The sequence below is a fragment of the Tachysurus fulvidraco genome, chromosome 4 (genome assembly GCF_022655615.1).
Source record: "Tachysurus fulvidraco isolate hzauxx_2018 chromosome 4, HZAU_PFXX_2.0, whole genome shotgun sequence".
Classification (NCBI taxonomy): Eukaryota; Metazoa; Chordata; class Actinopteri; order Siluriformes; family Bagridae; genus Tachysurus; species Tachysurus fulvidraco.
The window spans coordinates 4,936,417-4,961,947 of NC_062521.1; the positions used below are offsets into that span (position 1 = coordinate 4,936,417).

The 25,531-nt window shown below is 39.7% G+C and overlaps 3 protein-coding genes across 7 annotated transcripts in view; 1 reads left to right on the forward strand and 2 right to left on the reverse strand.

Annotated features, from left to right (window-relative positions):
• The window catches only part of macrod2 (mono-ADP ribosylhydrolase 2), a 597,474-nt gene extending 581,705 nt beyond the window's left edge, over positions 1–15,769 (reverse strand). For 2 of the 5 annotated variants that reach the window (XM_027165903.2, XM_027165902.2), the window contains exons 1-3: positions 15,540–15,769; positions 12,564–12,665; positions 9,907–10,008 (exon numbers count right to left, since the gene is read on the reverse strand). In XM_027165903.2, the coding sequence (XP_027021704.1) occupies positions 9,907–10,008; positions 12,564–12,665; positions 15,540–15,576 (241 nt within the window). In that variant the 5' untranslated portion in view covers positions 15,577–15,769. The remainder of the gene's footprint in view (positions 1–9,906; positions 10,009–12,563; positions 12,666–15,539) is intronic. The other 3 variants (XM_047812438.1, XM_027165906.2, XM_027165904.2) reach the window with 3 other exon arrangements.
• A 1,347-nt stretch (positions 15,770–17,116) lies between these two features.
• On the forward strand, positions 17,117–21,891 carry ephx5 (epoxide hydrolase 5). Its single transcript, XM_027165901.2, has 9 exons — positions 17,117–17,273; positions 17,858–18,068; positions 18,451–18,631; positions 18,825–19,034; positions 19,439–19,568; positions 19,880–20,094; positions 20,258–20,366; positions 21,253–21,378; positions 21,457–21,891. The coding sequence occupies exons 1-9, from the start codon at positions 17,248–17,250 to the stop codon at positions 21,665–21,667; spliced, it is 1,419 nt and encodes a 472-aa protein (XP_027021702.1). The 5' UTR covers positions 17,117–17,247; the 3' UTR covers positions 21,668–21,891.
• Positions 21,889–24,500, reverse strand: LOC113655395 (MAD2L1 binding protein). The gene is made up of 3 exons (XM_027165907.2): positions 24,315–24,500; positions 23,729–24,006; positions 21,889–22,837 (listed from the first exon to the last, which is right to left on the reverse strand). Exons 1-3 carry the CDS (start codon positions 24,433–24,435, stop codon positions 22,310–22,312), a joined length of 927 nt encoding a protein of 308 aa, XP_027021708.2. The 5' UTR covers positions 24,436–24,500; the 3' UTR covers positions 21,889–22,309.
• Between the last annotated feature and the right edge of the window lie 1,031 nt (positions 24,501–25,531).

Consider the following 25,531-nt stretch of genomic DNA (forward strand, 5'->3'; position numbering starts at 1 on the left):
AGCTCAAATGGAGAACTAGATTTACTCAACCGAGCATTAATATTTTCTTCTTAACTTTAAAATGATGCACTGCTACTGTTGCATAAGAATACTTTCATTCATTCATTCACTCATTCACACTCTCATTCACTCACACACTACGGACAATTTTCCAGAGATGCCAGTCAACCTACCATGCATGTCTTTGGACCGGGGGAGGAAACCAGAGTACCCGGAGGAAACCCCTGAGGCACCGGGGAATCGAACCCCCAACCCTGGAGGTTTGAGGCGAACGTACTAACCACTAAGCCACCGTGCCTCCTGCATAAGAATGAATGAATAATAATAATCAGTGAGTAAGTAACACCGGCATCCTGTTCGTGTGTGACGTAGGGAATGGACGCCGAAAAAAGGCAAAAGACAACCGAACACCAACGAACGTGCTGTAACCATCATCCAGGAAATTTAGTGTTCAATAGAAACATGATCTAATTATGGCTTAAAGCTGCTTGTACTTGTGATCGTTTCAATTAGCAATGTTTACTAGTGTATTAGACTGATTAATTTGTTACAGAGCAGGCAAGTAATGCTCAGAAACGCCTGGGCAATGTTTATTGCTCGTACCGAATGTGAACGTTTATGACTCTAGACGATTAATAACAGATTATCAAATTAACAGAAGAGAAAATCAATAAATGACTTATCAAGTCGATTAATTCCATGGTGGTGTTTTCAGTCAAAACAGCGAGGATGACTGCCAAATTAACACAGAGCTAATACTCTCTGGCTAACACAACAGTGCTTATTGACTTACTCAAAGCTGGTAATCACATTTGGATCTAGCTTGCTCAGAGTTTTTCAGGCCAACATTGTTAGATTGATTTTCATACAAGCGAGCGGATCGTTTCTTTTTTAAATTGTCAGGACCACAACATAGAGGTCGCTATAACGCTGTTATAAACACAACACTTTAGGGCCTTTAAAGAAAGATGTCGAGAGGAAGAAACAATGAGCGGAACTGTGTACAGTATGTGCGGTCTACAGTTAATAATAATAATAAGAAGAAGAAGAAGAAGAAGAAGAAGAATTATATATATGAGATAAATATAAATATAGATATACACAATTCCTGTCAAATCTCAAAGACGATATCTACAGTTATCATAATATTATATATAAATATAAATATAGATATAATAATATAAAATATAGAGATACACTCACACACACACACATTGTCGAAGCTCAAATCTTAAATTAGAGATCTACAGTTATCATAATCTCTGTTACACACACACACGCACACTTCCTGTCAAAGCTCAAGATCTACAGTTATCATAATCTCTGTTATACACACATGCAAACTTCCTGTCAAATCTCAAAGTAGAGATCTACAGTTATCATAATCTCTGTTATACACACATGCAAACTTCCTGTCAAATCTCAAAGTAGAGACCTACAGTTATCATAATCTGTTATACACACACACACACACACACACACACACACACACATACACCCTGTCAAATCTTAAAGTAGAGACCTACAGTTATCATAATCTCTGTTATACACACACACACACACACACACACACACACACACAAACACACTTCCTGTCAAATAAAAAAATTGAGATCTACAGTGTTATCAATATGTACAATATGTTATCAACATATTCAATTCAATTCAAGTTTATTTGTATAGCGCTTTTTACAATAGACATTTTCTCGAAGCAGCTTTACAGAACATAAACATAGAGCAGAAGGAAGACATAATTAATGATAAAGGAAATAACGAATAATAAAAGAAATAATAATTTACAGAATAAAAATTCTAGGTTATTATTAGATGTATATAGTTCACAATGTGTATGTATTTAATACCCAATGAGCAAGTATGAGGTGACTCAGGCAGCAGTGGCAAGGAAAAAGTCCCTTAAATTGGTAAAGGAAGAAACTTTGAGAGGAACCGGACTCAAGGGGGAACCCATCCTCATATGGGTGACACTGGGGGTGTGATTGTAATATACAGTCATTTAAATGTTGTATTGGTGTAAGGATCATGGACTTCGGATCTCCTTAGTATAACAGAGTCTAACTGGAGATGTCTCAGGATTCTTAGAGTCGGCCTCGGCTCAGTGGATGTCCAAAGGCTTCATCCCACAGAGGACGTTATTATAACATATTATTATTCCAGGAAAGTGAATAATTTTGTAGTATTAATTTATGCATTTATTTTGCTTTTTAATTTAAAAAAGAATTGCTAAAAAACTTTATTTGCTATAAAATGTGAAAAATTACAGTTTAATTTTTGGAAAGATTTTGAGCAGAATGTAGACATAAATGTTCTTTTACCTCATTATTTAATTTTATTCTTTTCTTTACGGAAGTGTACGCTTCCGTAAACAAAAAAAAATCTATGCAAAATATATATATTTTTAAAAATCATTATATTTAAATAAGCTATAAATATACACTCATTTTATTCCGAATAAAATTGATTAAATATGAAATATCCTTTAATATATTTTTACTTACAATTTATAATTAATTTTTAGATTTTATCTTTCATATATAAATCATTTTATTCAATGACCATTAAAGTGACAATAATCTTTCTGTGGCTCGTGTCCTGATAAAAATACGGTGCTTTTTTTAAGCCAATAGCAACCTAGTATTTGTTGAAGGGGCGTGGCCTCCTTTCATTTTTTTCTTCCATCTACACGGATAATTAGAAAAGTGAATCCATCGATCATCGCTTAAAGATGGATGCTAAGTGCTTTCCATTAAGCTTTGTAGATTGTGCATTAGTCACCATTACAGCACACGGCCTCTGTTCTGTCACTGAGAGGCAAGAAAAGAAAAAGAAAAAAACCTCTCCTTTAAGAACAGTTAGCAAATAGTCTGCTTCTAAACTGAGTGAATTACAGAATACACAAGTTTATAATAGCAGGGGAAAAAAGCTTTGTAGGAGAATCTAATTCTTTCGCGTATATTCTGACAGCTTTTTCGAAAGCCGTTCGGATAAAAACAAACACGACCATTTAAAAGTAGTTACCTGGAAATACGTTAGAGCGTCTGAAAGATTTCCCACCTATTCTGTTTACGTCACGCGATGCCGGCCTTGTGTGAAAACATGCAAGGGAGAGCAATTAAAAATTTCCACACCTAGGACGACTTCGACATCACTTGCTATTTCAATTAGTGAGACTGACAAGAAATTTATTTCCATGCAAAAATAATTGGCCATCCAGAGAGTGATTTAAAAGCCAGTTCTTCATGCCTGCATCCTAACCTCTCTCAGCATGTGCAGGGAAGTTGCCCAGAATTAATTTGCCATTGCCATTTAATTTCATGCTGCCTAGCATTTCTCATGCATGAAAGCTAGAGCGCTGGAGTACAAACGCCAGCCCACGTAGCCTCTATGTGTAGGGTTATAAATAGTCGCCCTACAGATGTTGTGGGACTGAAGGATTTCTAAAGGCTGGAGCACCGTTAAAACCCGAGTCGCTGAAGCATCGCCGCTGAAAATTCGTTAACAATTCCCTTACATGTGACACACAAAGCAAAAATGGGAATGCAATGCACCCTAGGATTGATTCTGTCATTTCAAATACTAAACCCACAATAACTGATCAGCGTAGACAGTTTTTCTGCTTAACAAGTGAAACCCTGACCTTTTTTTTTTTTTTTGTAAATATCTGCCTCAAACCACATCCGGTACTTCAGCCGCTCTGTGTAATCTGTACCAAAACAATATGAAACTTGACGGCGTAGCTACAAGCTGTAACATTACAGTAAGGTTAGATTCGACACCTTGGGCCTGTTATATGCAGGATATTGATTCAGTAATCAGTTTGTCCTGATTAGTTGTTGTTTTTTTTATTCAGTTCTGAGCTGAAAATGCAATTTCACATAAGAAACGTTTAGATATAGTCCACAAGACGAACTAATAACTCGATTTAATAAACTGCTCATGGTTCTGCAAAAAAAAAAAAAAGAATAAAATCAGGTGCTCTACATTCGTTGGTTTTTATGGCATCTTCCGCATTTTTATCTTTTTTCAACAGACATTCTCAGATTTTGAGATTTAGCTTTTCACAGATGTTCAAGATGGAAACATGATGCACTGGGTGGTGGGGGGGTTGGATTGGGCTGATAGGGGGGTGTAAACTTTTGAACAGGATGATCGGATGTTATTATTATATGGCAGAACACTGTGAAAAGGGCAGAACACTGTGAAATAAAAAAGATGGATGGATGGATGGATGGATGGATGAATGGATGGATGGATGGATGGATGGATGGATGGATGGATGGATGGATGATCCTGAAGGAAATTCAATTAATTTTTTTTGTCAAAATAGGATGGATGGATGGATGGATGGATGGATGGATGGATGGATGGATGGATGGATGGATGGATGGATGGAGAGAGTGGGATAGGGGTGTGGATGCATGGATGGATGGTTGGATGGAGAGAATAGGCTAGATGGATGGATGGATGGATAGATGGATGGATGGATGGATGGATGGATGGAGTAGGATAGATGGGTGCTATATTGATCCTGAAGGAAATTCAATTAAATTCTTTTTTTTTAGATGTTTAAAAGAAAATTTGAAAAAATATTTTGTATGTAAAAATGTCAAAATAGGATGGATGGATGGAGTAGGATAGGTGGATGGATGGATTGATGGATGGAGTAGGATAGGTGGATGGATGGATGGATGGAGAGAGTGGGATAGGTGTATGGATGCATGGATGGATGGATGGATGGAGAGAGTAGGATAGATGGATGGATGGATGGATGGATGGATGGATGGGTGGAGTAGGATAGGTGAATGGATGGATGGATGGATGGATGGATGGATGGATGGATGCTATATTGATCCTGAAGGAAATTCAATTAAATTCTTTTTTTTGTTTGTTTTTTTGAGATATTTAAAAAAAAATTGAAAAAATATTTTGTATGTAAAAATGTCAAAATTGGATGGATGGATGGAGTAGGATAGGTGGATGGATGGATGGATGGATGGATGGAGTAGGATAGGTGGGTGGATGGATGGATGGATGGATGGATGGATGGATGGATGGATGGATGGATGGATGGATGGATGGATGGATGAAGTATGATAGGTGGATGGAGTAGTATAGGTGGATGGAGTAGGAAAGGTGGATGGATGGATGGATGGATGGATGGATGGATGGATGGATGGATGGATGGATGGATGGATGGAGAGAGTAGGATGGATGGATGGATGCTATATTGATCCTGAAGGAAATTCAATTAAATTCTTTTTTTATTTTTTGAGATATTTAAAAAGAGAAAAATTTTAAAAATATTTTGTCTTGTGGACTGTATGTAGAAATCTGTTAGGTGAAATAACTTCAGGGGAGAATTAAACATCCCTCGTTTCTTTTCCATTATTAACATTTTGGAGAAAAAAACTTATGGCACCAACTGTAGCTTCTGAGCAAAAATAGAAAATTAAAGCCAAATCTGTCTCGGATTAAATATTTTTTATATAATGGAAGTATTTAAAAATAAAAAGTAATGTAAGAAGAAGAAGAAATGTAACATAATTAGAGCAAATAAAACCAAGAATGGACGTTATCGAACAAATTGGCTGTAAAATTAGACCTTACATGATGAGTTGTTCCTCATTATCTACAGCCACTGATCCACGATCCATGACCCAATAAAAAAAGAACAGTGCATTATGTTACAGGACAAAGGCTATAATGTAAACTTTGCACTGAAACTTTCAGTCTCATCTTTTTTTTTGTAACTAATTAATTGTTGTAATTAATTGAGCAGAAGAGATTCTGAGACTGACGGCCCACAGACTGTAACGAGGCGAATACGCCGTCCTACGTGTCTCAAATTAATGAGCATATTACGGAGGTCTGAAGGGACAGAATTCACTGTTTATAAATCATTACTGTAAAACAATCTCTCAGGGTTTTATTGCACTCTCAATATATTTCAGATTTAGAGATTAGGAACGATTTGTGGAGAAAAAAACATTTGCTAAGCTTGATTATAGACGTAGGTTCTTAAATAAATAACATTTTTAGATTTGAATAAAAACTATAAATATTATTATAATTATTAAACATAATTATGTATTTGTATGTTACAAATTTTTATGTTACTCACACACCTCACACACACGCCTCACACACACGCCTCACACACACGCCTCACACACACGCCTCACACACACGCCTCACACACACGCCTCACACACACGCCTCACACACACCTCACACACACACCTCACACACACCTCACACCCACACACCTCACACACACCTCACACACACACAAACCTTACACACACAAGCCTTACACACACACACATACCTCACACACACACACACACCTCAAACACACACCTTACACACACACACACACACCTCACTCGATGCTGTGTACAGAAACAATTCTGGTTCAAAACTGTTGCCTAAAATCACGTGTATTTCTGGTGAAATTTCAATTCTGGAGAGAAATCACTTTTGTCTATAGGATCCGAAGGAACTGTTTGTTTAAATGAAAAAAAAAGAAACAGAAATGCACCGTCCCTCACGCCCAGCATCAGTCATCACAACAAGTATCTTCTCATGTGCATGAAGTTCAATGTGTTTACATATTGAACAGCTGAGCCTCTATAAAGGACCGAGACAGAGAGGAGACGTAGCTCTCTGGAAGAGCTTTATTATTCACCTTTGTCTCGCCTTCTTTAAATAGCATCAGAGGGAAGGAGAGAAGAAGAGAAGGAAGGATGGAAGGAAGGAAGATTCATGTATATTATTTCATATTTAATTACATTTTTTTAATAATTAAAAAGGCGCTTAACTACACCAGAAGCACATAAATTGCTACGATGATCTGCAACCTTCAGAAGAGCCGAAGAAAAAAATCCTTAGTATGTTTCTCCACCATCTGCCCTCAGACTTCACAGGTGCAGGATTTCACCAACACACACACAAAAAAAAGAGACGCTCTATTTTCACACACTAATGCATGTCGTTGTGTAAGGAACAATTATGTGAGGAATAAGAGACCATGAGTTGTGGCTCTGGGATCATTTTCGAATCCTCTTATACTACAGCTTTCTATCTCTCTTTAGTGAAGGTAACCAAAAAGTGCAAACCCCATGATGGAACTCTTTAACACTGACACTGGAGACTCCTTCATTAAAAGCTGAATAAACATCTCTTTCTTCACTATATCAGAGATGAGAATTTTTAGAAATCGACAGCTTCTGGACAATCAGATCTGAGGCGGTGGCACTGAAATTAACGTAGACGTTAAAGGGTGCTTTCACACCTGCCTTGTTTAGTTCGGTTGAATCGTACCAGAGTTCGATTGCTCATTTGGTGCGGTTCGTTTGGTCAGGTGAGAATGCAGCAATCGAACTCCGGTGCGCACCAAAAGCGGACCGAGACCTCCTTGAAGAGGTGGTCTCGGTACGCTTTCAAACGAACTCTGGTACGGTTCGTTTGTGGTGAGAACACGGTCCGAGATCGAATAGATCTAACTGCAAAAAGTATTGCGCATTTTGGACTAAACCAGCTGCCGTAGTGGGTCGTTGGCAATATTTTCGGAAGATGAGCATGTCAAAAGTAATGCTCGCCGCCTCCTGAAGTGTCTTGCGATGCGTCTTCGCCGTTTGCAGTGCATTAAAATGATATTTTCAAGCCGCATCCGCGCTTCATTCTGATAATTAAGACTTTGCATAGAATGCTGTATACAAGCAATGTAGTAGATTACAACCACGAACATAACTGCAGCGTGCGGTCGTCTCTCCATGGTGTACTGTATGCTGTATTTTCCTCTTTTTGTTTACTTCCGGAGTTTCGTTGAAATTTCCCGCACGTTTATTCTGACCAATCGAGAAGCAGTTTAGGAAATACGCTCAAAGACATGTGGCCAATGAGTGATGTGGATGTTATCACATGACTGCATTTTGGTTCGTTTCAACTGGTGCGGAACAGAACGATCAGTGTGGTGTGAAAAGGAACCAAAACTGATAAAAAGCTACAATGTATCATTTATTTGCTTTTGGTCCGGACCAAATGAACCGAACTATAGATGTGAAAGCACCAAAAGATTGTTCCCAAGAAATCTCGCTCACTACAATATAAAGCAATTATTCAGTTAAAGCATGTTTCCAATAGTCACGAAAAAATAGGCCGACTCCCATCTTAAGCAAATATAATGAGGCCATTAGCAAATCTTAACAGCACTTAACGGAGTCGGAGACGCTTATAAAGCGATTCTCCGTAAAGCTTTTGTCAGAGCCGCTCGTAAAGACCACAAGGAGCTTTAAACTCATCAACAACTTTTTTCCCCCATCGGTTACATTAACACTGCATATATAATCAGGTGCCAACTCCAATAATGCACCTGAATCGGTTTCATATCTCATATGCAAAATAAAGATAACACTCTTTTACAAGTTACTTATCTGTAGCATAAGACCGGAGCTTTAAGAGATGTCATTATGGACTTGTAAGTATAGATAAAGAAATAAAAATACATAAATAAAGAAAGTACGTCTCAATATAGGGCTGAAATATGAAATGTGAAATATGAAATTTCACCTGTCTGCCCTGTCGATTTATTTATTTTTTCATATTTTGTTGATGCGTACTGAGTAAATAACGAGGCGTCGTTATTCTTCGCATAATTTGAGCCTCACAGGGACAATAACCCATGTCTTGAAACTGAACGTACTCCTTTAGTCAGCATATGCAAATAACAAGCTCGTCCACATCCAAAACAAGTCATCAGCCTTCTGGAAGCAGGGAAGAAAAACTACTATGGATGCTTGACAAGTCCATATCAATTATTCAACGAGGAGTTCGAGGCCCGGACACCACGTATACGTTAACGTATCACGATAGCGTCTGTTTTGAAACAACGAAGACGGATAAAATCTCTAGATTTAAAAATCTGCCTGTTATAGAATACAATCCAGGAAATCGCTCACAGCTCGACAGACTGCAGACGTCGATCCGACCGACACCGAGGTCATGAACGAGTTCAAGAAACGATAGGAACGTTGGGGGGGGGGGGGGGTGTCCACTTAGTATACACTTTGTATGAGTTCCCCAATGCTTTATAAAAGTAAAACAATCTGGTGCTCCTGAGCTGCTGAGAGTCACCCTAAAAAGCCTTATCAAATAAACCTCACAATCCAGGCTTAGGCATGAAAAAACGTCTGGCTGCTTTCACAGAGCTGAGACGGGGGTCACATCATCAGACGTGCCTGAACGTACAGGATAAGACGAGGAAGGACATCCGACGACAGACCGAAAAGGATTCAGGAGTTACGCAGCGTTGGACTTAGCCGAACACCTAAGACGTTTAATGAGTCTAATTTTTTAACCGCTGGAGTGACAGCCAGTTATTTCAGCAAGCGAGCTAATCTTAATTAACACCGTAAACGTCAAACGGTGGGTTGTGTATTGCTTAAAATTCTCCGACAGCCACCAAGATATCTTGTGTGAGCTAATTAAAGAGTCCTATATACCTCTGACACTCTCGCACAATACTCTGCACTATAATCCTTTGTACTTTAGTATAAAAGAGATTTGGGAAATGCTCCTTTGGCACAACGCCCAGCCCGATGACCACCTACGTATATTTTCCCGCTTTAATCCTTTCTAAGAAATTAAACCTCCTTTTAATTAATCAGTGTCAGCTTCACACAAATTGATCCCTAGTGCTTTGTGTGTGTGTGTGTGTGTGTGTGTGTGTGTGTGTGTGTGTGAGAGAGAGTATAAAGAAAAACAAAATGACATACAGGCACTAGAGGGCAGCCAAACACTACAAACTGCTGCATCAATTCTAGGCCCAAACAAGTTCTGAAAGCTGTGAGTGAAATAAAACATTAAGCACAGATCCAAAGCTCTTACCGGCATTCACAATGGCGTCCACTTCCAGGATGGTGATGTCACCCTTGTACAGAGAGACTTTGTCACACAACGAGACAGGGTTTTCCTCCTCTTCCTCTGGCTCTGGAAAAAAATAATAATAATAATAAACATACATCTCTGTATTTCTCGTTCTCTGTGTTATTAAGTTCTCCAGGTTATTAGATTTCTGTAAATATATAAAAAATAGTTTTGTAACATTGATTTAACTTCAGTTCAAAAAGTGAACGACTAAGAGAGAATAGACGGGCAAGATGTGATGAATTAATGATCGAAAAGAAATCTTTTAATATTCGTAATTCTTGGCTGAAATATTCGGCGGAATCGACCGACTTCGTACGTGATCCTCGTCCGAGTCAATCGACTTCCTCTGAACGCTCATGACTTGATGATCACGATTTACTGAGCCAGTGCAGTGAGCACTTTTATGCATATTTCTTTATATTAAGCAGATTGCAGATTTTGTAGAACATCTAAACCCCACGATTGAGCAGCTTCGGTTTCTTTTAGAAACTTTCGGTTTCTAAACCTGTGTTCCGACAAATTAGCAACCGAAAGTGACCGCCCTTCTCCGAGGAGAAAAGCAGACACGCCATCATTAGCAACCTGACAGCAGCCCACTGCAATGGCCTCCTACTGACATCCCCTGGAGCTCCATCCTCTGCTCTACAGTACATGGCATTTGTTCAACTACCAGCTGGAACTAAATCATGAAACAGCACACACTTCTTGCATAAATTACACAAAGAGCTTTTTAAGTGTCTCATCTGCTCGTCTGTCTATTAAATGAATTAGAGATTTATTTACGGACTTCGTGACGTAGCTACTGTAAAACGTCTAGAACAACAAACAGGGAGAAAACAGGATTTGACAAATTGCAGGAATATATTTGTTTTAAAAAAAATATCTACATCCAGAAGTCAAAGGGATCAAAAGTGACCGCAGTCTCTAGAATAGAGCGATGGCGTAGTTTCTGGCATCGGAGCGATTCACCATCATAAGAGTGATCCGTCAGCGAGACCTTTGAATACATATTTTTGCAAATAAATGTGAATTATCGATCAGATTAAGCACACAAATACATGTCGGTATGAGCATTTAAACTTGAAGGTTCCAGAGAATGCTGCCATTGGGATCGACTGCATTATCGCGGAGTTTATTGATAGACGTCTTCTTAAAAGAGGTCAATAAAATCTTCGTATTTTTATTCGTCTTCAGATTCCGGTTGTCCGTACGAGATTTACAGTATTTAAAAGAAATAATTAAGTTTTAAAGGTGGGGTCTCCGTTGTTTGAGAAATGCTTCAGAAAACTGAGTCGGGACGACAAACTACACAAAAATCAAAACAAACGTGTAGCCAATGAGCAGAAAGGGGCGGGGCTTGTCAATATGCGACAGAGAGAATGTTCAGTGCACATGTGTGACATTAGCAGAAAGCGGTTTTAACATTGACATGGAGGATAAAAACAAAGAAAGAAAGTGAAGAAAGACTTACGATAAGGCAAGAAGTAGGACGTGTTAATATAGGATCAGCTTTCCAGCGCTGGAGAGAACTGAAGGAGCAGGAAGTTGGCCACATATTCACAGATTGGAGTTTCCCGAGTCAATAACTCCTGATCTAAACGCTGTTACTACACAAATAACACCTCTTTTCTATCGTAGTAATGTAGAGAGGCAGCTACAACCTCGTTTTGTGTAGTAACAGCGTTTAGCTCAGGAGTTATTGACTCGGGAAACTCCGACCTGTGAATATGTGGCCGACTTTACTTAAGACGCCGAGGCGCTTTTTTCCTTCTCGATAGGTGAGTAACGTTGGTTTTGCTTTGTTACACATAATATATGCCTTTGTCCTTTACATGATTATGCTTGTGTGTCATTTTTGCTTGTTTGTTTATCTACAATCGTATTGTTCTTCCCTTCAGCTATGATAAAGACACGTTTCTTTCCATTAGTCGCCTGGATTATGTATGTACGTGTGGGCGGAGCTATCGATACAGGGGTGGGACCCATTTGGGTTAGGGGTGTGTTTGTTTTGGTGATTTCAAATGTAAACATTGGCTTTCAAACAACGGAGACCCTGCCTGCCTTTAAGTGTTAAGAGGATGACTTTTTTTAAACAAACCGAATAAGTAATCCCAAATAACAAGTACATAAAATGTGTAAATGAGGCACAAAGACTATCATGTCGAAATGTCTTGAGTGTGCGGTTTGTTCAGATTTCTGACTCCCGGATGAGACAAACTGAAACAAAACCTAGACAAATGTGTACATGTATGACTAATTACCAGGAAATACCAGAAATTAAAAGGCTGTGAGGTGCAAAATACAAGATAAGTGTCTCAAAAAAAAAAAAAAAGACATTCTGTTCACAGCATAGGCTGTGATTTATTTTTCTATTTAAATGCTGTTGGTTTTGGAAGCACAAACATGCATCGAATTCCATCTAAAATTAATTAGACACATTTTATATCGTTTTAAAACACTACAGACTAAGCTTCATATAGCTTTAGATCTCAAACAATACGGAAGGTAAAAAAGAAGGCTTGTCTTCTCTGTTCACGAACTCGCTTTTCCTGCTGTCTGGAAATTATTGTTGTCTCATTCTGACTGAGATCTCGGGCTTTAGGCTGCTGCTTTACCTCTGCTGTGGTGATGCCTCCAGGTGGGAATCTTGTCCAAAGCCACGTAGTTGTCCCCGTACTCTTTACGTCTTTCCTCTTGTCCAAGACCGAGTAAGCGCTCTTTGAAAGGAAAGGGGGAATAAACAAACAAACAAACAAACAAATTAATAAAAGCGATACAGAAACAGGGTTTACATACTTTTTTTTTACTACATGCTTCTATTTCATGCGAGAAAGGAAACCGCTCCGCGTGGCATTTAGCTGAACCGGTCATGCGGGGACACAGTTTTGACCTCCCACCTGTACGACGTGTTCAGGAACATCACTTCTTACGTTTCTGCTCTCTTCTATTCAGCTCACAGTTTTCTGATACGCAGAAGACTATTAAGACCATTACGTTTCCGCTGCCAGCATATTCGAGGTCATTACCTTGTTTTAAACCTTATAAACCTAACAAAGCCTGAACAAGTGATCGGTTTTGACTTTCGGCACAACGTACATGTGCAAAAAAATAGCGTTCTGAAAGAATGGCAAAAATAAACAGAGTGCCAGTAATACAAGAGCACTGCTCTGTTAAAGAGTGCCAATAGTTCTGGAGATGTCTGTGTGTCCTTCCCACTCATGGTCTGTTTATGAATCCCAAATCTAAAATTGTGGTAGGAGATAATATATAAATAGCTAACCGAAGGGCAAGCGCACAGACGGGAAAAAACATCTGCAATTTCTGCATCTATCGGCGAAGGAATTTCAAGTGTTTCAGACTGACTCCTTCCCTCCCACCCGACAAAAAAAGCCCTTACATCAAGACACTGGACATCAGAATAAGATGATTAGATTATTATGTAGATTATGTCAACTTATGTAGAAGAAGGATGGTGTATCAGAAAAGAACATAATGCCCAACGTTAAGCTTATGTTCATGTTTTTCCTCTAAAGGCTCGAGGAAACCATTAAGACAGCTCAGAGAGACATGGTTAGATCTTTCAGTAGGACAACGATCCAAAACACATCTAAATACACGCAAGCTTCTGACATCTGCCCATGTCAGTCCTCTGATTTACACCTTCCTGAAAACCTTCCTGGTCTCATGCTATCCTTTTCCATCAAGCATGGAAGCGAAAGATTCAGTGCGGTCGTGTCGGCAAAAGCAAGAGTACTAAAAAACTGAAGCTTTTTATCAAAAGAGAACTAAACGATACGCGAATAACGAGTATGTTTTATTTCCGAAATCTTTTCACCGCTTAGTGCCAATGATTCTGATTTGTATGTATATTAAAGAAGAAATCAAACAAGAAGAGACCAGCAGTGAGCTGAGAAAATGACTCCACAGAACAAACAGCGATCTTGGCTTCATCATCCCTGCATTGAAATGTGTTGTATAAACAGGACAGAACTGGCCTAAATGCATTTAAAACAGTTGCAGCTGCGGAGTGACAGAGCCATTAACATGTCTAGTTAGATATTAAATATCAGCCGAAGTGACAGCACAACAACTTGTTATTCGAGGGGGAAAAAAATAATAATAATAATAAATCCACATTTAACTCGAACGTTTTGGAAAGGAGCCACAGAGTTAATACGCCTATGAAAGGAAACAAATTCCAAACATTTGTAGAGGATGATCGTGTTCGAAAACGTTCGGTTTACCGGATCAGGACATCACGTACACACAGGGACACACACTGGGACACACAGGGGGACACACAGGGGGACACACATCATCTCTAACATCGATTTTGTTGACCGAGTTGATTATTTACCTACAGCAGCACATTCTGTCATCTTTTTTTCTTTACATGTATTGCAAATGATCACAGTTTTGATTAGAAGCTCATGTCCTGAGTGAAACAGATCCACTCATGGTCTCGGGGCGAGAGGGATGGTACGTTCGGTCCGTCCTCTCAATCACGGCAACACCGGCCACGGTGAGTTCCTGCTTATCGCTTACGTTATAGCAGCTATAAACGGCTCTTCCTCTACCTTTTTAACCTCGGGTTAAAAACGAATGTCCGTTCACGTCAGGCTTCGATTCGAGTCTCTTTGCAGGAAGAAAAGTAAAAATAATTCTAATAATAAATCCACATTTTAACTCAAACGTTTTGGAAAGGAGTCACAGAGTTAATACGCCTATGAAAAGAAACAACTTCCAAACATTTGTTGAGGATGATCGTGTTCGAAAACCTTCGGTTTAACAGATCAGGACATCACAGGGACACACAGGGGGACACACACAGGGGGACACACACAGGGAGACACACACAGGGAGACACATATCTCTAACATCGATGTTGACCAAGTTGATTGTTTACCCACATCTTTTTTCTTTAGATGTATTGCAAATGATCACAGTTTTGATTAGAAGCTCGTGTCCTGAGCGAAACAGATCCGCTCATGGTCTCGGGACGAGAGGGATGGTACGTTCGGTCCGTCCTGTCGATCACGGCAACACCGGCCACGGTGAGAGTTCCTGCTTATCGCTTATGTTATAGCAGCTATAAACGGCTCTTCCTCTACCTTTTTAACCCCTAACGTCCGTTCACGTCACGCAGGTGTAAGAACGAGCGCGTTGGAGCGCGAGCGATGCAGCAGCGCTTTAGTGATTAGTCTCTGTAACCAAAATGAAAGTTTGTAAGCATGAACAAGAACAATTCTCTGCTTTAGTTCATGTTGGAAACGTTTGTCACCATGAGACCTGGTGCTGTCAGTGTAAAGAACAGGAGTAAACAGAGTGAAATGGGGTGTGTGACAGCATCCACCTGACCAGATCATGAGCTAGCAGCTGTCAGATTTCTCGTAACACGGTGTCAGCGAGCTGCGAACACGTTCACAGGCGGAATAGTGCATTCCTGAGACAGGTATCAGGTGTCAGGTTGGAAACGAAACTGCTAGCTAACGCTGTGCTGCACCTGAGCGCGAGCGCCAGCGCCAGCGCTCGCGCTCAGGTGCAGCACAGCGTTAGCTAGCCTGAAGTGTGTGTGAACACAAAACGCTCACCTTTCTCTGTTCTCCATTCCTTTTTCTTTTTGCTCATGGTGCCGTGCTGCAGTGGCTTCTGGTTAAAAGCTTTGGAGTGAGGCAACCCCAGGCTCACAGCGAGTGTGCTCGGAAACGCAAGAGAAAGTGAAAGCGCTCCTGAGCGAGATGCCTCCTGACCGGAGAAGCTGTCAAAATACACTGAAGCCCGAGAGCGCGCACGCAACCTGCCTTGACTGTGCCGTGTGTAACGCGCGTCGCTCGCGTGCCTGCACTGATTGGCCGCGCCGGATCAGGAAGTGCTGTCCTGATTGGACCGTTTGGTCTGCGCCTCTGATCACGTTTGTGGACAGGGGTTCGGTTACAGCTACGAGAGCGTCGTGATGTTGTAGGTTAGCAACCGCGTAGGGTAGAAACAACGTGCTGCTGAACACATGTACACACTACCTAGTGCACTACATGTACACACTACATGTGCACACTAACTGGTGCACTATATGTGCACACTACCTAGTGCACTACATGTACACACTACATGTGCACACTAACTAGTGCACTAAATGTGCACACTACCTAGTGCACTACATGTACACACTACATTTGCACACTAACTAGTGCACTATATGTGCACACTACCTAGTGCACTACATGCACACACTACCAAGTGCACTACATGCACACACTACATGTGCACACTAACTAGTGCACTATATGTGCACACTACCTAGTGCACTACATGTACACACTAACTACATGTACACACTACATGTGCACGCTAACTAGTGCACTACATGTAGACACTACCTAGTGCACTACAAATACACACTACCTAGTGCACTACATGTGCACACTACCTAGTGTACTAAATGTACACACTAACTACATGTACACACTACCTAGTGCACTACATGTTCAGTTAGGATGCGGAATAGGATTCTTAACTTTAAGTGCAAAACCAGTCATTTTTTCCCTAGGAACCAATTCAAAAGTGAAACAAACAACCAATAATAATAATAATAATAATAATAATAATAATAATAATAAGTATTATAATCACAATAAAAACATCACTATTAATTGATGATGTTGTTGATTACATTTTTAATAGTATTTTGGTATTGCTCTTGTTAATGTGTGTAGTTACTAATTGTCTTTCAGAATAGCTACAAAAATCTTAACCTTCAAAACGAGATCCTCGCCATTGTAACGTGCTTCAGAAACCACTAGAGGTCCTCGGTGGTCTTAAATAAAAGTTCAAGTGATTCTGAACCAAACTCCTTATGATCTTTATGTGAAATTTAAAATAATTATGAATTAAAACCAAGTACCCTTAAATAAGATGCTCCAGAATTGTAATGTGTTATTGACTAGTGAATCGATTAAAATGACTCTCAAAGACTGATTCAGTTTTTTGAAAAAGAATAATCAATCGAAATGATTCTTTATTAGTCAATACCTACCTATTGTTATTGACTAGTGAATCGATTAAAATGACTCAAATTTTCATTCATTTTTTTGAAAAGAATAAATAATCAATCGAAATGATTAAGTCATGTTATGTAACTTTTTACATTCCGTTTGCAATAAGAAATTAAGGACTTTTATATAACACACAAGCTGGAAGACTTTGTACCCTGATAATATCCATTTGAACTCCTCCCTCACAAAGATCAGGAGGATTTCTCTCTAATACACACGTATTACAACAGCAGCGGTGACTGGGAGGAAAATGATGCAGGTTATCGAGAACCTTAAGTAAGCAGGACACATCTTGATCAAGTTTGATGAATATTAAGACAGTTTTGCTAAAGCTCGACGGTGAAACCTGTTAAATAACAAGCGCGAGTATATTCAGGGTTTTACGGTAATCAGATATTGGTGGCAACGCGATGGTGCGTTTGTTTTAGAAAGACTAGAAATGTTTGCGTGCACATATTTTGTTAACTGCTGTCCTCAAATACTCTTTACTCGTTTTACATGTTCTCTCTGAACAGAAACATTTTAATTGTACAAAAAAAGATAGAAAACTAATAACAGTTTTGTAAACTATCGTAGGCCTTGGTGGTTACCGTAAAACCCCATATATACGAGAAGCAGGAAAAATAAAATCATAAAAGGTGAAAAAAATTACACCTTTTATGATTTTTCACACCTAAATCAATTTTTATTTGATGCCCATTTGCATCTTTTCCCACTTAAAAGTCCACAAGTAACCAAAACGAATAAAAAATAGCAGGAGGTTACTTTTATAAAACTGTGAGCTCTTTACTAGGTTCCCATCATAAATAGGTAAAGTTATACTGACTTATTTAAGACTGAAGACCTGTGCTCTTTTGTAGGCAGGCAATCTCCAGCCTTGACCATCAGAAGTGTTACATCCTGGCCCTCTCTTCTGCTGGAATCGGTGGTCTTTTATTCTACCTAGCTTTGAGAAGAAAGTCAAAGAGGATCCCAGTTGGAGATGGATGGTGGAGGGTAGGAGAAAAGCCCCTAACAGAGGACAGAACTATACGGCCATTTATTGTGGAGACTTCAGAAGAAATGATTGAGGTACAGGCTGATGCTGAATTTAAAGAATTTCAGTAGATCTATACATATACTGTATATCCATTCCACTTCTGATTCTTCTTCTTCTACTTTCAGCTTTTCCTGTTAGGGGTCACCACAGCCAATCATCTGTTTCCACCTTACTCTATCCTCGCCATCCTCTTCTCTCGCACCAGTTACCTTCATGTCCTCATTTAACACATCCACATATCTCCTCTTTGTCCTTCCTCTTAAGCTCTTACCTGGCAGCTCCATCTCCAACATCCTTCCACCAATATAAAAATCTCCCTCCTCTCTACATGTCCAAACCATCTCAATCTAGCCTCTTTGACCTTGTCCCCAAAACATCCAACCTGAGCCGTGATTAATCATGTTAATTTTTCAGGATCTTTATCAACGCATTGACCAGACACGATACACAGACTGTTTGCAAGATTGCAGATTTCAGTATGGCTTTAACTCCAACTATCTCAGAAAAGTTGCTTCATACTGGAGACATGAGTTTAACTGGGAGAAACAGGTCAAGGTACTCAACAAGTACCCACACTTCAAAACCAACATAGAGGGTGAGCTCATATATACACTGTTGCTGACTTTGTTCTGTCATGGATAAAAATAATCAATCCAAAACAATGCTGGAGAAAAAATAACATTTTTAGTTGACACATTTTGAATTATAAGTAGTGGTTGTTTTTTCTGTTAGATAAATAATGTTTGCTAAAAGGGTCTTGACGATAGACTCTGTATTTATCATTACAGGTATAGATGTGCATTTCATTCACGTGAAGCCCGTACAGCATGTTGGGCAGAAGGTTCTTCCTCTCGTGATGGTGCATGGCTGGCCCGGTTCCTTCTATGAGTTCTACAAGATCTTGCCCATGCTCACAGAGATCAAGGGTGATGTTGTCTTTGAGGTCATCTGCCCCTCCATCCCAGGCTATGGGTACTCTGAAGCCCCACATATTCAGGGTAAATCACAAGGATTTCTTATTTATCCCAGATGAAAATGAATTTTTTTTTTTTTTTAAAGGTAAACTCTAGCGATCATAAAGTGTACAACTTTGGAGAGCCTTAAAGAAACGTAAAGCTTATATGTAGTGACAGTGTTTTCTGACCAGTAAAAACCCTTTATTTTACAAAGAGCGTACCGAGGAACCTGTTTTTAAAACACACGTTTGCACTTTACCGTGACATGACTGGTAATATTTTTTTGTATTACAATAAACAATTTTGTATTACAAGCATGAAATTAAACACAAAAAGAAACAGGAGCACCTGAAAAAAATTAACATACAAATTGGGAACTGCACCAAACTTACGTGAATCTACCCCCATTCCTTTGGCCTGCATTCTCACCATTTTCAATACCATAGGATTTAATTCCATGGATGCTGCCCGTATTTTCCACAAGCTGATGGAGAGACTGGAGTTCAGTCAGTATTACGTACATGGAGGAGACTGGGGAGCACTAATCACCAGTAACATGGCCCAGATGAAACCTGAGTAAGACGTTGCACAGACATACACAGCTCATAACATCTTATTAATCATGCTCGACAGTCACAAGGAACAATTTTTTTCACCAATACCTGGAATGTAACACAAAGGACACGTGGGAATTTGTGGCTCAGTGTTCTAAAAGATTTTATCCTCTATTAAAATCTGATTATTATCTGAAATTCACTTTTTACTCTAGATTTTGTTGTTTGAATATTTTCCCAAAGAATAAGAGCTTTTTATTTATTTATTTGTTTGTTTGCATTACACCTAAAATGTATAAATTCTGTATTTGTCCCTCATCTCTTTGACAAAAGGTGCATTAAGGGCTTGCACCTTAGCATGATTTTTGCTAGAGCAGGAAGCACGATGACTATCCTGTCTCTCATCGTCGGCCGTTACCTGCCCTTCCTGGTCGGCTTCACCAGAGAAGACGTGCGTCGCCTCTATCCTTACATGGAAAAGAACGTGTATGAAATGCTGAGAGAAACTGGTTACATGCACATTCAAGCTACCAAACCTGACACTGCAGGTATCTTACTGTGACTTTATGACACTGACAAAAATGTTCTGTATCATGAAGCTTGTGTTGTTTGTATGTGTTAAAATTTTGTGTAAAACATCGTGTAAAGGTTGAAGCGGAGGAGCACTCTGTTTTTGGAGGCTAATCTGGTGGAGTTTGTCTTCTCTGACAGGCTGTGCATTGAATGATTCTCCAGTTGGCTTGGCTGCCTATATCTTGGAGAAATTTAGCACCTGGACTGATTTTAAGAACAGGGACCTTGAGGATGGAGGATTGGACAGGTAAAGAATTATTTTAGATTGAATTGAACACACTGAGAAATGTTTCTTTAACAAAATTGCTTCAGAATTAGGAAAAACGTCACCACCGAAATTGCTTTACGCTATGAACCCCAGGCGAATTAGGCCAGCTTTGAGAACATTTTGGCTGGGATTCATCGACCCTACATTCTGACCAAATGCGATCATTCACCATTTAAAGAAAAAAACTTTTGTTCTGTATGTTTATTTTTTAGACTTATTTTATTTTCATTTGTTGGAATTTACTGGTATGAATTTTTACACAAGAATTGCTGTCGTCTAAAACCAAGCACTAGAGGCCGCTCTAAGCATTTAGAAATTGATTAATTTTGCAACAGGTTCCTGGGAAGCATCAGAATCTGCTTTATTTCCAAGTACTGTGGATTTCACATGTACAAGGAATTTGCCTTGATACATTCGTGCGTAGAATAAACAGAACCATCAGCGGTGCCATCGTGAACCTTTGTCATCAGTAGGAAAGAGAGGAGGAAAAACAGACGTTCTATATAAATAAATGTACATAATGCAGCTCCACATTTTTTTAATGTGTCCCTTTAAATAAATTATATTTACATTCTTGCTCAATATAAATATGTAAAAGATTTTGTTTTTGTGTAAAAATGACGTGCACTACACAGGGTGTACCAGGCATTTATGTTGTACCTTTTTTTTTTTTTTTTTAAGTGTTTTAGAGCATTAAAGTAAAAAAGACAGTAAACGACGTTAATGAATAATGGTGAGACTCAGGATTAATAAAGGTCACAACATTCACATCGACGCTATAAATTTTTAGTCTTATAAATCACTGCGATATCTAGTATCTTGTACAGCTTTATCGTGTTAGTGTTAAACCATCGCCCTGCTACAGGAAATTCAGTCTGGATGATCTCCTCACCAACGTCATGATCTACTGGACCACAGGCTCCATCATCCCGTCAATGCGCTTCTACAAAGAGAACGTGGGCAAAAACTTTCATCAAAGAGTGGACAGTGTGTAAGTTGAAAACATTCTACATTCAAATCTGAAAAATATATAGATTAAAATCTGACTAACGTCTGCGTTTTACCCCAGAACAAAAGTTTACGTACCGACCGGACTGGCAGCGTTTCCACATGAGCTGATCCATTGTCCCTGGGTCTGGGCTAGCTCAAGGTTCAGAGATATCCGCTCTTACACATACATGCCCAGAGGGGGGCACTTCGCAGCCTTCGAGGAACCGAAACTGCTCGCTCAAGACATATTTCAATTTGTGAAGAAAGTAGAAGGCAATAAGGCTAAATAATTCATGAATTAGTTTGCCTTTTAGAGCACACCATACAGTGCTAAAGATCGGGCAAGGATATACCACTGAAAAACTTCTTTAACACTGTTTTATACATAGTATTTGAACATCTTTACCCTGTAATCAACCTCCAATAATCAACCTGCAAAACACATTTTTCGTTTGCTGTTTTGTTCATTCATTTAAGTGAAAAAATGACTAATAAAAACACATTTACAAAGTTATCTTCAGACAATTTATTGTTTGTCATCAAACATATGTAATAGAATTGTTGTAGAGATTGCGTATAAAATAAAACTGTGGTATAAAAGTAAAACTTCAAGGTATTGAAATAATTTAGTTTTGTGTTGCGTTCGTCTTGCATTCTTCTGTTGATCACACAATTTGCGTTCTCTGTGATCTGTGTTCTGTCTCAATAAAGTTATGTTTCTCCATAATAAAAGTTTACTATAATTCTGAAAGAGGAGCACATCAATGTAACTTCATAACAATCACCACATGTGAATTATCGGCATTTCCTTATAAAAATAATTCCTGAATGAACCATGAAACTCACTCAATTTTGAGGTTTATCAGGTGTGGTCTACATCAGTCCCTGAAATTTCAGCACCATGCTTTTTTTTATCTGCCTTTAAGGCCGTGTTATTTACAGAAACCCTTAATAGTCACAGGTGTTTGAAACCATATATAATCGTCCCAGTCTCTAGCGTCCACCTTTGTTTGGCCACTTTCCGTAGCGCCACTGGCTAACGAGATCACATGTCTCTTTCCCCTTGTTGGGACTTTGAAGTCGACTTTTGGCTTGAACCATTCGACGCCGCAGTCCCGATGGGCGAGCAATAGGACTGTGGTGCCCATGAGGCGCACTGGTTTAACGTCAGAAAGCAAATCCGCCACGAAGAGGGTGCGAAACAGCCGCCTCAAACACAGGGAAGTTCTCAAACACCTGTCACTGCCTCCCTGCACCAAAGCCTCCATGTTGATCTCGTACAACTCTGTGGGAATCCCAGAGCTTCCCAGTATGAAAAGCACACGGGGAACGTAACTAAGAGAGAAGAGCACCTCCAGGTGACTCAGCACCTCGTCCAGCTCTTTTAGTGTCCGCTGGCACCGCTGCCAATTTGTGTCTCCTGATGGCTTGATGGATTTCCTAACTGCTCCTTCTTCCAGCTAAGGGCAGAGAGTAAGAGTCGTGTGTTTACAAATAGATCTGACAGTAAGTATAGTTTATATATATAGTTTTAAAATCTGGATAAAACACAATATACTATTTTTGAAGCAGCTCTGGGCCATGAGCAGTATAAAAGAGGTTACCGAAGATTAACGAATGGTAAAACAGCACAAAGTTGGATAACTTATTTGTTTCAAATATTAGATATTCGCATCACACCTCTCACACGCTCACCTCACCCGCGCCCCTCTCACACACTCACATGCGCCCTCTTCTCTCACTCTCACGCGCCCTCTTCTCTCACTCTCACGCGCCCTCTTCTCTCACTCTCACGCGCCCTCTTCTCTCACTCTCAGGCGCCCTCTTCTCTCACTCTCACGCGCCCTCTTCTCTCACTCTCACGCGCCCTCTTCTCTCACCCTCACGCGCCCTCTTCTCTCACGCGCCCTCTTCTCTCACGCGCCCTCTTCTCTCACCCTCACGCGCCCTCTTCTCTCACCCTCACGCGCCCTCTTCTCTCACCCTCACGCGCCCTCTTCTCTCACCCTCACGCGCCCTCTTCTCTCACCCTCACGCGCCCTCTTCTCTCACCCTCACGCGCCCTCTTCTCTCTCTCTCACGCGCCCTCTTCTCTCACGCGCCCTCTTCTCTCACGCGCCCTCTTCTCTCACTCTCACGCGCCCTCTTCTCTCACTCTCACGCGCCCTTCTCTCACTCTCACGCGCTCTTCTCTCACTCTCACGCGCTCTTCTCTCACGCGCTCTTCTCTCACTTCTCACGCGCTCTTCTCTCACTTCTCACCTCACACTCTCACGCGCTCTTCTCTCACTTCTCACCTCACACTCTCACGCGCTCTTCTCTCACTTCTCACCGCACACTCTCACACGCACCTGTGTGGTTGCAAGCTGCTGCTTTTGAAAGAAGACCATCTGGTCATAGGTCATGGGCAGCTGTTGTCTCTGGTACAGGACACACTTAAGGAGCTCACAGACGAATCTGCAACAAGCATCCTGTGTCACACAACCTGGAAACAGCACGTCTACACGGCCCTCTTCTCTGGCTCTCCTCATGATTTCCTCATCGTCGTCATCACACAGTTCAGGCTGCTGTACAGTCTCTTGTCTGTAGTCAGACGCCTGCTGTTCGGTCATGTGTCCAAGCAGTAAACCTTCAAGTCACAGTTTTAGTTCATATACATTAAGATCTCTACAGTGTTCTTGTTGTTTAAAGTAACTCAACGAACTATAAAATGGTAGAAAAGTTATAAATACAATTTATACAACCACGATGTATCAGACTAATGCAGATAAATGACAACATAAAAAATACAAATATGTTGTGTTTTAAACCTACTGGATTGTTTTGTTGTCTGGCACTAGATTAGCTTAGCTTAGCTTAGCATAGCTCTGTGCTAAGGCGTTATGCTAAATATGTAGCTCGAGAGCTTCTACCTAAATCTACGACTTTTATACTCACCTTTGTCGGTTTCTTTGGTCTGTCCGTCACACTGTTGAGTGTGGGTTACAGCGTCGGGTTTTGTAATAAGAGACATCATTGTATTTACTGCTCCTGCTTTTCCGAGTCGCTCCTCACCCATTGCTCCAAGTGCTCGAATCGAATTTCCCTCACTAATGCATCATTTGAACTACAAACCGGAAGCGCTTTTGAATTGGCGTAAACCTAGCACTATAGACTGAAACTTTTACGTCATGAGGCGCTACGTAGGAACGTTGCCAAGGTAACAGAACCAAAATCAGCAGGCAAACAAGGAATTTGTTGTTTTTTTAAAGTGCTATTGGTACATACACATATATACATGTATGTATGTATGTATGTATGTATATATATATATATATATATATATATATATATATATATATATATATATATATATATATATATATACATACATATACACGCATACATATATACATACATGCATACAGTATATAACATTTCTGGCATGAGAACAGTAAACATTTAAATAGTATGGATTTACATGGTACATGTGAAAGAGGCAGAGCGAGATTTATTGAAATAAATCCTTAAGTCATAAGAAGTTGCAAAATAACATTTAACTGTCTTCTGCTGTTACTTACAGGCTGGCTAATACAGTGGATTATGGGATATATAGGATCACACAATGTGTCAAAACATTGCTAAACCAATTTTAATTTCAACCAATTAATTAAAGTTTGTGCATGCATGTGTGTGTGTTGTACTGTAGTTAAAATCTACATCAACTGATTGTTTAATTTAAGACTGATAACCTATAACTGATAACATGCCAGTGTTATGAGTACAGAGATATAAGTCATTAAACTTGTTATTTAAAAAAAAAAGATCAGAATTAAATATTCGGGTATGATGGTGATTGATGATTATCATGTTTGCCTCACACGTCCAGGGTTGGGTGTTTTGACACCCTTTTTTGCCATATGTGTGTATGTTCTCGCCATGCCTCGCTGGTCCAAAGACATGCTTTATAGGCTGATAGGTATCTCTAAATTGTCCATAGTGTGTGTATGTGATGCATGTATTCCCTGTCATAACCTGGCATCCTGTCCAGGGTGTTTCCTGCCTTGTGTCTCTAGTCTTCTGGGATAGATTCCTGGGCCTGTATTCATGAACATTCTTAGTATAAAGAGTTTCTCTTAGTGATGGAATTCTAATAAAATTTGTATAAATTTGAG